Source organism: Parasteatoda tepidariorum, chromosome 3, assembly GCF_043381705.1.
Source record: "Parasteatoda tepidariorum isolate YZ-2023 chromosome 3, CAS_Ptep_4.0, whole genome shotgun sequence".
NCBI lineage: Eukaryota > Metazoa > Arthropoda > Arachnida > Araneae > Theridiidae > Parasteatoda > Parasteatoda tepidariorum.
The window spans coordinates 75,620,844-75,633,799 of NC_092206.1; the positions used below are offsets into that span (position 1 = coordinate 75,620,844).

Genomic DNA, 12,956 nt, shown 5'->3' on the forward strand with positions numbered 1-12,956 from the left:
TTAACTAATCTTTTTATGGAAAGAAAATGCATTTTTTCTGTATAATTGTTTCCGGTTATAACAGGTATTTTTATTTCGTTAAATAAACTAAATTAATGGAATATTAAGAATAAAGTAAAAATAAATTAATGGAATATTAAGAATAAAGTAAAAATAAATTAATGGAATATTAAATAATGCCAATAAAAAAAAGTTTGGAAAAATGAAAAACAGAAATTATTTTATTATCAAAAGTCCTGTTAGGAAAAATATTTTTTTCAAAACATTGTTGTGAACAATATTTTAAATGTTACAAATATATCAAGTTTGCAACTTAACATTTTACTTAGAATAAGAAGGATTTCATTTCCATACATAAATGCCTCAATGTAGTTTTTCCTTACATTCGCAAGTTGATAGGAATTTATGAGATTAATATTTCACTCTAGTTACCCTTTGCAATATGACCATATGAGATACTATTTTATGAGAAGTACTTGGATATGTGGGTATTTTTCTTTTTTCATTTATGCTTTACTTTTGCATAAAATTACATTTTCCAAAAATTATTAAAAAAAAAATTGAAAAAAAAAAGGATTACTTCTTACATCACGTTTCAAATATGCTAGACCTCTTTTTCTTGCTGAATGGTACTATCAGTCTGACATAACCACTGGTAGCTGTATTTTATAACACTCCAAATAAAAATTTCTGGAAGATTGGTTACGGAAACTCTACTATAGACACATGAAGCCTATAGCATAACAGAGAAATAAAATAAAAATTTTATTAGTAATTTCCGTTCTTGAATCTGGTTCATTCACTTAATTGGTGGAAAATTCCAAATATGTTCCAAATCTTCCTTGATTTTTTTTAACTCTCGAAAGTTTCTCAGAGCAATGAAATCAAATTATTATTTTTATTTCTATGAAAATATTTAAATAGAAAAAAAAAGGTTTTTTTTTTTCATCATTTCTCTAGACACCCAATTTCATCCGATCATGATGAGCAATGCCGAGTTTTTGCATACTTCCATAGAATAACCAATTTACACTTTTAAAAAAAACAGCTCTTTTTAAGTTCTTTAAAAATGTTTTATTTTTTAAGCTAAAGATCGATCTGATTTCATGCAAATAAAAATTTAAGCAATTCTGTTTATGAAGTTGATTGTGAAAAGAAAATTTAAGGACCCGGTTTTGTGCAACATTGCCGTATTTATAAAATTTTCTATGATCAAAATATCATACGAAATTTCGCAAAACTTTTAATACAAAAGTTTAATTTTTGTAATAATTCACCATTAATAGTTCCTTCATTGGCCAAGAGTAGTACAGAATTTAAAATAATTTTTGTTATAACTACAGTCTCAATAAATTGAAAAAATTTGCCTTTTCCTTTTCATCGTTAGCTTTACATTTCTTTATGAAACATAATTTTACGAAAATCTTTTCTAATAAAACAAATGCTCTAATTTTTAATAATAACTACTTTTTAATAGCAAATAAAAAATAAAATTTGTTTTTCAAGAAAAAATACATAATTAAAAATAATTAAACAAAAAAAATAATAATTAAAAAATACTTTAATTAATCAAAAAATTAATTAAAAAATACTGTTTTCTCATCTTTTAGCAACGTTCAATAGCCGCCACCCTTTGCTTATTTCTCTGAATATTGTATTTTAATTTTTTAATGATTTCAAGAGTAACGCTTTAAGTTTTTATTCATGGTTTAATAAAATCAATTTAAATTTATCTTAACTAGCACAAAAAAAAAATAATTTTTAACCGCTTGATACTTATTTCAATGTCAAGTTATGTTCTAGCAAAATTCATATATGATTCTATGTTTAATTGACTATTAATAGTTATTTTACTACCACTTAAGAATGTCTGCAGTGAAAAGCAAAAAAAAAAAAAAAAAAAAAAAAAAAAAAAAAAAAAAAAAAAAAAAAAAAAAAAANAAAAAAAAAAAAAAAAAAAAAAAATAAAAAAAAAATAGGTAAACAGATACGCATTTAAATACATATTCTGTTCACTTGTGCATGAACAATTAAAAATGTGCAAAATAAACTAAAGATTAATGCTATTACTTCTTCGCAATTAATTCAAAATAATTTTAGAGAATTAAATAAAGAAAAGTATCTATTCAATGCATTTTTCATAATTAACGAAACGTACTAAAATAACTTAAACCTAAGTGGTATTAATCCCACTATAGAATTTTAAATATTTATCTTAAGAAATTTATGAAGTTAGAAACACTGTCTCTAAATTAAGAACTATCAATAAATATTTTTAAAAATTTTCAATCAATGTTTTTTAAAATTTATATTATGTATCTAAAAAATTTCAACTAAGATTTATTTAAATGAAAACATTTAAAATACATTTTTTTAATAAAAATGACTTTGAATGATGTTAACATTAAAATGATACGTGATTTCATCATATTTTACCTTTGAGATCAGAAATATATACGAGTCGGATTAAATCTCTGAGTCTGCAACAGCGACGAAAATTGAACCCCAACCAATTCTTCAAACCAGTGTGATGGCGATCGCTGGTTGTTGCAACAGTGGCAGGAAGAAAGAAGTGCGCATGCGTTAAGTCATTGCAACATGCGATTTGATGCTTTTGAAGTCGGTATGAAGGATTCTTAACAAAGAAGCCAAATCGCATTTCGCATCGCCGTTTCGTTTGGTATGAGGCTGTCTATAGGGTACTCAAAATGCGTAATTTATTTTTTAAAAAAAGCATTTTTATTTTTTTTCTTTGTAATTGAAGAAGGTAAATCGGTAAATTCAATATGTTGAAATACACCCAAAACATAATCAAACTTAAGACTCTAAGAATCAAACTTAATTAAATATGTAAAATGTCACAGATTCTAAAGTAAAAGGTTCTGTTTCATTCAGCTTTCAGCGTAGAAGTCATAATAATTCTAGAGGCAAATTTGTTTCTATTTTTAGCAAGGCGTTTCAAAAATAGTTTTGTTTTTAAACTTTTGATTCTTACGTTTTGTATCTAATGCTCCCGATGTACAAGTTTTTAAAGAAAGTATTACTTTGGTTTTTTCAACTTTGATAAAATTTCACAACTATTCAATAAGTTAAAGTGCGCTAAACTAGCTAAGAATCAAATTTATTCTAACCTGTAATTTTCCACCGTCACTAAAATAAATAGGTTCTTTTTCTCTCATAGACTTCAACGCATCTCACGATAAATCCAGAGGCAAATTTGTTTCCGTTTTTTAACGCATTGTTTCGGCAATAAATCTGAAATTTTGTTTCTTAAATATCTTTATTTCTTCGGATTTTCTTTATTCTTAAGCTGTAAAGGAAAGCAATTTTTTCCAATTTTATTGCAGGAGAAGTATGCAATAAGTTAATGTGCACTAAAAACAGCTAAGAATTAAAGTTCTTCTAATTTGTAACATGCCGCAAGCACTAACATAAACATTTACCTCATAGCCTTTATTAGACTTTATAAAAAATCAAGGTTTTTTTTTTTCAATTTTAACGCATCTTTTCAACGATAAATCGCAAGTTTTATAAGAATGATATTTCTTCAGGATATGCCGATTCTCAAGTTGTTAAAGAAACCAATTTTTTTACGTTAATTGCAGAAGAAGTATGCAATAAGTTAATGTGCACCCAAAACAGCTGAGAATCAAACTTCTTTTAATTTGTAACATGCCGCAAGCACTAAAACAAACAGGTTCCATTTCACTCATAGCTTTCAACAGAGAACAACGTGGCAAATCCAGAGGCAAATTCGTTCCAGTTTTTAACAAAATATCACGATAATATATATGAAATTTCGCTTTTATGTGATTCATTTCCTCGGGTACTCTTGATGCACAAGCAATTAAAGAAACTAATAATGTTCCATTGATAGAAACTGTAAGAACAGTCTCGATAATTGCCACTTTTCCAGGTAAGAATTTAGTTTCGTCTAAAACTACCACTAAAGCTGTGAACAGACCAGTAAAAAAATTTAACATTATCAGGAAGATAGGGATTTTGATGCAGTTGTTCAAAGCTTCACAACAATTAATTATCGATTGGTATTTTCGAATGTTCTCATACATGCTACCATGAAGGTGACATTCTTGTATGATTTTACCTTGATATTTCAATGCCAGGCTTAGATCGTAGGTAATGAGAGAAAATATCAGCTGGCATATTGCAGGAATGAAATACCTCCCGGTAAAATACATTGTCATGAATATAAATACTAAAGCACGTTCCAAATATTTATTTAAAAAAATATCTTTCCTCCCCAAAAACCAGAAGGCAATGTAATCTCTTTGTTTTGAGGGCGTTAGAGCCATTTCGATATTCATAGGTAAAGTAAACCAAACTGGTGTCAATGTAATAAAAACAACCAAAATATTGATTATAAAGCTATCCTTTATCTTAAAGATTCGTTTTATTTCTGACAGTTTTATTAAGAATTTATAAAAATGCCTGGATGTGATTCGCATATAGTGCCAAGCTGTTATAGATAACGTAGCACAGAATAGCCCAACTATATTTACTTTCCTAGACAAAGTATTTACACCATTTGGCATTTGAGAAATCATTGTGTAGATATATATTACGTGTATGCACATACTGTTAAACGTAAACAACTCTTTGAAATAATTCCAAACACTTGAAACATTCGACCGTCTATGGGCAAAGTTCCAATCGAAACCAATTAATGGCAAAACAGTAATCATAATATTTTTCTTTTCCAATGACCAAGAACGATTAACGTGGTTGTTTGTGGAAGTAAAAACTAAATTTTCTTTGACATTGAAACGCTGCATGGCTTCAAGTATATATGAAATTTGAAAGCTAAACATTATAGGCTACTGTACACGTTATAAAAACTTTCATACTATAATCTTCATACTTTTACACAGCAATAAAATCTTCATACTATAATCTTCATATTCTCATGCAGCAATAAAAATCTTCATACAACTGCACCTTCTTTGACTGCCTGAGACCGTTTTAAATCAATAACCTATTTAATTAGCACAATAACATTTGGGAAGTGACAGATGGGAATATCAGCGTAACTGAAATGTATTTTCTGCATTAATTGATTGATTCATTACATTAGATAATACATATAATCAATATTAACTTTTTCTATTCATTTGTTCCTTAATAGGTACATAAACGTTTTTGACGTTATTTTAATTTAAGTTTCTTTACAAAGAAAAAAACAGTTTGATTAACGTAGATAAAGCAGAGCGTGACAATTATTTTTCGTGCAGATTATCGTGCTAGTTCAGGGAGTGAGAAAACAAATATTTTAAGCATTTAAAACATTATTGAAATTATTTGATGCCATAGTGCGTGCAAGGAAAACATAGACCGAATGTAAACAAATGGGTTAGCAGAATCTTGATAAGTTTTGCCACATTTGGGAATTTTCACTGCATTTTTTATTTTAACAGAATTATGCTAAAAATGAATAACAATTTAAAATAATTTCTTTCCCCGATTTTTTTTTCTGACTCATTTTTACAAGACTTTTCTTATCCATCGTTATGTGAGTCATAACGAATAAATTACATAAAAAAATATAGCAATATTCGCCGCCAGCTTAGCGCCACGCTAACCAGCCAAACACTAGATTGTAGCCGCCAAATGACGTATTTTTTATTTACATCTATATTTTGTTGTATAACCGTCGTTGAAAACCCGACCCAATTTCGGGTTTACGACTACTAATGTTCAACTCCGTAGCCTTGTTATTTTGAACCTAATCCAACAAAACTTTATCAACTAAATTTGTTTCTTCTAATGCTTTTACATTTTTAATATTTAAATTTTTTTGTTTCTTAGTCCTATTATTTGTTTTATGAATCCAAATAATAGTTTAATTAATCATACTGCTCAATTTATATATAATATTATTAAACTTATCATTCTTATTATTATTGACGACTTTTATACTCTTCAGTTTTATACCTTGCCCTAATTTTTAATCATGTTACCTATTTTTTTTTAATGGCCGGCACTTGGGGATTGTCCCATTGGCCACAGAAATGCCAGAACTGCTACTCTCTTCTCGTTACCCAGTGAGCACCTTTGGCAAAGCCACGGCGGTGGAGCAGCGTCGTCCACGTCACACAATCACAAACCCGTTTATAGGGCGGGTCACATTCACACAATCTCACACAAAGGAGAAAGGACATAGAACACACAGAGAGAGAAAGAAACATCCATGTCCTGAGCAGGATTCGAACCCGCGACCATGAGCTCCGCAGTCAGACACGCTAAGTACTCGGCCACCTGGCCGGCTCATGTTACTTATCGATTTCTCTCTTTCTGAAATGCTTAATTTTGTAGGAAAAAATACAACTTGGTTGGAAAAATTCAACATTATCTAACAAACAACGTTAAGTTCAAAATAAAAATTTAGCTTCAGTAGAATTAGGTAATTGACAAAAAAAAAAAGAAGGTATAACGGAATTACCTAACGAAATTCATGAAAATTTATACACAAAATGTGTAAAGGTTTTTCCAATCGATACATAATCCTGCAACCATTCGAAATAAAAACTTGTAATCAAAATTAGATAAGTTGTAATTTACACTTTAACATATAGTAATTCCTTATCAACAAAGCTTAATATATCTTTAAATAATTTGGTTTTATTGCCTATTTTAGAGTGGAAACCAATAAAAGAGGTATTTTTTTAAAGGATGTGCAAAAAAAAGAACTTTCTTCGTAAGTTTCAAATAGCGTAATTGAGGAAAATCACTACCATAGTTATTTGATATTCTGAACATTTAAACGTGAAAATCCTATACAAAATTTTATTATCCTAATTTCAATCGATATTCCATAATAAATTTGTTTTCGATGAATTTATAATATTTCAGAGATAAATTACAAAATAACGTGTTTCAATGTCAAGCAATTTAATCATGTTCCCGAAAGTATAAAATGTAAGATTTATGTAGATTTAAGTATAGACTGTTAAGCTGTTAATTTTTTATATTCTCAACAAAGGGAAAAAGTGAAAATTATAATTTCAAATTAGAAAATTATAATAATTACACATTAAACTTAATTTTTATTTTTTTAAGAAATTACAAAATATTTTATACAATATTTACACAGCATGTAAGGATTTAAAACTTACATTTAACATTTGTTAAAATCAAGTTGCAAACACAGTCTATGATAAAGAAGCTTTAAATTATGGCAAAACAGCTCTTTCCAATACTAGAATGAATCCAAACTATCGGTTGTAGTTACCCAAACTTTTACAACTTTCTTTTAGTGAGCATGCCTAAAATAATAAAATTTAATCAATATTTTTCTATTAATATTTAATATTTTTTTTATTTTAATATTATATATTACTGTTTTCTGAGTTAGAATTGAAAAAAAAAAAATTTTTGAAAAGGGACGCTGAAATTTTAGTTGATGACCTTGTAATCTTACTTTTTAAGTGAATATAGAGGGTATACCGAAATACGACGGGCGAACTCAAGATACCAGTTGTAAGGTTGAAAATCCAAGAAAAATTTATTTAGGCTCCTGATCTAGAAAGAATGAAAGATGGAAATCAGATGAGGCTTTTGACTTTTTAAAATTGATTGTTAGTGTACTATTCGCTTGAAGCTCAGAAGATCTTCAGGCCCGAACCTGTGACTTCTAAGATACCTTAGTCTCTAGGTCAGCCCTGGCTGTAGGTCTATTTGTCATTGATTCAACAGTACTGAACCCTCTTACGGCAAACTTTTGGAGTGTTTAATGCCATACTGCGTGTGGTTCATGCACAATGAAGCCCCCTGCACCTCGCTGTGATACTCAAAAGGGAAGGGATTGGATTCAAGTAACCCGGTGCATGACCTCCACGTTCACCAGATCTCTGTCCGTCTGACTTTTTCATATGAAGTAATTTTAAAGAAATAGTACCTGTGGATAAAACGAGGATCGTATACCGTGGATTGTCATTGCTTTCGCTGACATCATAGACAACTGGCATCTTCGAGTATGCGGTCGAGAATCATTTTTATGTCACTTTAGACTGTTCAGAGTGTCTAAATGTATTTGGTAGTTAGCAAATTTGAAATATACTTGGATGTTTTTTCTACCAGTGTGACTTTCCAAGTCTGCTTAAATATTTCGCTATTTTTTCGTTTCTCTACGTGTTTTACGACACCATGTTCTACTGTAAGTTTTTTATTCACCTATTTGAATTTGTGGATCGATATATATATATATATATATATATCGATTTAAAAACTGTAGCGTCGATCTTTTAAATTTATGATAAGAAGATTAAAATAGCCCGAACAGATAAAATGTATTCTTTTCTGTCTACTATCTCCCATTTAAATAAAAAAAAATGTCTGGAACCTTTATCGGAAAAAAGAATAGCAATAAGCAATTAAAACTTTGGGGTAAGATTAAAGTATTTTAAGAATTTAAAATAAAAACTTTTCAGACGAAATGTTTTTTCTTTCGTGGAAAATGTAATGAATTTAAAACAAAGTATATAGATCTTAAAAACTGAAATAGTTCTATAAAGTTTTCATATTTTTTTTAATTAATTCCTTTCATCCAGTGTTATTATATTTTATTTAAAGTTTTCCAATGTATTTGAAAGTTACTTTTGAATACATTGTATTAAAATATTATATATTTTCTTTCTGCTATATAAATACTATATTTTTCTATTCCTCTATATGTATATGTACTCGTCTGCGTTGTAATGTTTAGCTTGTGTCGTATCTTATCTTTATTTAAATAATAAAACTTCTCATTGTTTCATTCTTAATTCTTCCATTACGTCGAATAAAAGGACAGCTATAAACGATAATAAAACAAGTTATTAGATAAGAAAAACTAAATTAATAAGGTATTTTATTTTTGAAAAACTTCAATACCATGTTCTCAAATTGAGATAACCCTAGGATCGAAGAGGAACAGAAATCCGAGATCTTGACAGTCTCAGTTTCGTCAATGATGCGAAATCCAATCTTCCATTTAAAAAGGGTTGTGGATTCATGAGTTTGATGTCCGATCCTGGATTTAGTGCTTTAAGTTAGCTGGACAAATTTGGTTTGGTTAATTTTACACTAGAGCAACACTGATTAGCTATCGGATGCTATACTACATATTAAAAAACTTCTTGTTGGTCCAGCATAAAAGTTACTTTTCTCATGTTGGACTGTCAGCTCGAATTCTTAAATTGGGATGATGGTTACTCATGGTGGTACCAAAAGATTTCTTAGATACTATGATGAAAATGATTCTGGGTCTATGATGGTCACAAAAAAAGGAATNGATACACACCTTATATATATATGGGAAATGATGAAAAATGATATATAGAAAATTCTATTTCGAAGAATTAGAAAATACAATAAAAAATTATATCATTAAAAAGTTTTATATTTTTATTTGCATGAAGCTTGTTCTGACATGCGTATACTGTCGAAATATGTAAAAATTAAATTTTTGAAATTTTTAATATATAGTTTCTCGTAAAAAAAATTCCAAATAATAATTGATCGTAAATAGACAAAATTATAACACTAAATTGTTATGAAATTTTATTCCATTGTACTTCAAATTAATAATATCTTTACCTTTTACTTAACTTCATATAACAAAGAGAGCTTTTTATCCCCTTTTTGGATTAGCTTTTCCGTGACATCATATTCTCATCTTCTTCAGCTAATGAGTCAATGTCCACTCATTAGATTATTTGAAGGATAAGCTGAAAATATAAAAAAATGTATAAAATAATAGCATATGGGTGATTCTTTGGAAACATGACACTTCGGACCAAAAAAATTCTTCAAATTTAAAGTCTTCAAAATAATCTACATTTTTTTGTAATAATAATAATCTAATAATTGTATATTTATTTAGCTATATTTTTATATATTACAGACAGTAGTGTAGTTTATTGACATTTGCTCAAGAAAAAAAAAATAGAAATTCACCGAATTTTAAATGTCAGGAAAATGACCTATTAGCTTAGAAGTTTAAAAAACAGTCATTTTAAGCTTGGTAAGTAACGCAACTTAAGCCTTTATGTTAGATGGACCATGAATTACTTAAATACATTTTTTTATTCACTGTAGAAAGATTAAAAAATGTTTTTGCTGCTGATATATACAGAATAAAATTGTGTATAATAATCAATCATTAAATAAATGAATAACTTTGATTACATTCAAGCATATTACAATGATGCATAAACTTGGTATTAGGTTGAAATTTGCTTTCCCTCTTTACAGTATACTGTTTAAAAAAATTTTTGGTAACACGTTAATGTCGTGACATTCATAAGCCAGGAAAATGACAGCCAGGATAATGACAAATTCGCCATTTTATAGCATTTAACTTTAATTTAACATTTTGACCTAAGACGTTTACATTCCGCAGAAAAAAGCGGGATTTCTTGAAATAACTCAGATAAATCTATGTAGTTTATGTTATTAATTTTTTCAAGAAGACAGGAAAATGACAACATAAAAACCTACTCCCCTTGAAAAATTTTTTGAAATAGATTTTGAACCAAAAAGTTGGTTCTTTATTCATGCAAGAAGACATGTTCAAAAAGGATGGTATCTAATCACTCTATTAACATAGGATATTGATTGCTGGTGCTAGCTATTTTGGTTAAAAATCACTAAATAAAAGTAGCCAGGAAAATGACTGATTTTCATGTGACAAACAAATTATTGACAGAAAAAAATATTTTAAACAAAGTTTTTGTAAATAATACCCTCTGCGTATATTTTAGAAATAGCTTACAACGGTTGAGATAAAAAAAAATTAGATATTGAAAAATTTATGGGAAGTTTTGAAGCTAGTTATTATTGGAAATATTGTTTGTGACATTTTGAAATTCAACAAAATTTTTTAAATATACAAAACAGTCAATGTTAGTTCAAAGTCATTTTAAAATGCTAACAGTAATGCTATTCATTAAAATTTTAAAAAAAATTTCTTTTAGTAGTATAGTATTAGATCTTGGAGCTTGAGACTGTAAATTGTCGTATTTCGTGAGAATCACCCATATATGTACAATAATAGCATATAATAAAGTAATAAAATAATAGCTTAAAGGTAACAATATTTAGAACATGATAAAAAATATCTTAACATTGTTTTGAACAAATTATTGTCCTAAAGTTTCCTTAATTGCTGTTTTTGCATATAAGCGTGTACTCTTTGGCACATATGAGACTTAGGTGCCCTTTTAATATATATTTGTTTAGGACGCTCAAATTCTAAGTAAAAATATATTTTGATATTTGTTAATTATAAAAAACAGTCAAACAGTCACTAAAATTTTTTAAATTATTGGAATTAGATTTGTACTGAAATATAAAATGCAAAATAAATGAGTTCGCATTTTTCTTCATTCATATTTCCCTTAGTATTTCTTTCATAAATATATCAATAATTGATTTTATAAATTAAAGAAATTTCAAGATGAATTAAAGTTTCTCTTATACACAAATAAGTGTAAATAAATGCAAATTTGAAGAATTATTGCTTAGAACTAAGACGTCTGCCCTTATATGCAATGAAAAGGGACATGTGTTGATGTATCTGCTAAAATCTATCCTTATTTCATAACCATAAATTATTAAAATTCTAACTGCTATATCATTAACTTATTTTGATCTAAATTAATACTAAATAATGAGAAAAAGTATGAAAAATAGCTTTACTACTATGCAGCTTCTTTGTCTGCCAACTTGAAAACAGTTGTCATTTTCCCCTGAAGGCACAGATTGAGTTCATTCAGCAGGTTGAATATGTCACACAGGTAAGCCAGTTTGATGACCCATACCTTGTCACTGAAATGTGCTGCCATCGGTGACTTCTTTTTTAAGAGAAATTTTTGCAATGGCTCTCGCAATTCAAATACTCTGAGTAGCGATTTTCCACTGGATAACCATCTTATTTCTGTGTATAACAGACGGCATCTGTACTCTGCCTCCATCTCCTCACAAAGCTGCTCAAACAGGCGCGAGTTAAGGGCGAATGCTTTGATGTAGTTAATAACTTTAACGACATCAATCAATACGCTGTTAAATTCCGGTGACATTTTTCGGCCTGCTAGCACTTCCCTGTGAATGAGACAATGTGTAAATTCACTCTCAGGTGCAACTTCCTTGATCCGAGCAGTTAAACCAGACAGTCGACCGGTCATGGCAGCAACTCCGTCTGTGTATATGCCTACACAAAAGGACCATTTTAGTTGTTCTGATATATAACCACCCAGTGACTGGAACAGTTATGCTCCTGTGGTATTGGTTGGTAAAGATAGTGCACATAACAAATCCTCATGCACATCCTCCTGATATAAATAACGCACATAAACAAGTAGTATTGCCTTGTTGTCGATATCGATAGATTCGTCAACCTGGAGTGCGTACCACGGTGATGCATTAATCCTCTCCAACAATTGCGTCTCAACGTCTTCGGCTATTTCCTCAATGCTCCTAGTCACAGTGCTAGCCGACAAAGGCACACGTGCTATCTTTTCCGCCGCAGCCTTTCCTAGAAGTTCACAGCAAATGTTTTTAGTGGCGGGCAAGATTAATTCTTCACCAATAGTGAATGTCTTTTTACCTTTAGCAATACGGTTAGCAACCAAATATGATGCTCTTAGTGCATTCTCCTTTATTTATGTGGTGGCCCTCATAAATTTCTTCTGTCTTTCATGTTCGCGTTTTTTTCTTTCAAACTTGCCATTTACAACCAGGGACTTGTCGTTTGATCCAGGATTTTTGGCGTTCAAGTGGTGTAGCAGTTTCAAAGGTTTCATTGATTCATTGGAGAGTTGGTCGCCGCAAACTATGCTGAGCGGTTTAGGTTTGTGAGAATCACCTGTCCCGACAAAACGTTATTTCAAGTAGGACTCATGGTATTGTCTGTTAAAAGGGACATGTTTCCTTTGATGTTGAAGGCTCTTCTGCCTCTTCAC

The 12,956-nt window shown here is 29.4% G+C and overlaps 1 protein-coding gene across 1 annotated transcript; it reads right to left on the minus strand.

The window, feature by feature from the left end:
• Positions 1-11,696: 11,696 nt before the first annotated feature.
• On the minus strand, positions 11,697-12,179 carry LOC139425269 (protein FAM200A-like). Its single transcript, XM_071179233.1, has one exon. It carries the CDS (start codon positions 12,177-12,179, stop codon positions 11,697-11,699), a length of 483 nt encoding a protein of 160 aa, XP_071035334.1.
• Between the last annotated feature and the right edge of the window lie 777 nt (positions 12,180-12,956).

Excerpts from the sequence above, each read along its gene's own strand:
- LOC139425269 (XM_071179233.1), bottom strand. The coding sequence starts at position 12,179 with ATGACCGGTCGACTGTCTGGTTTAACTGCTCGGATCAAGGAAGTTGCA.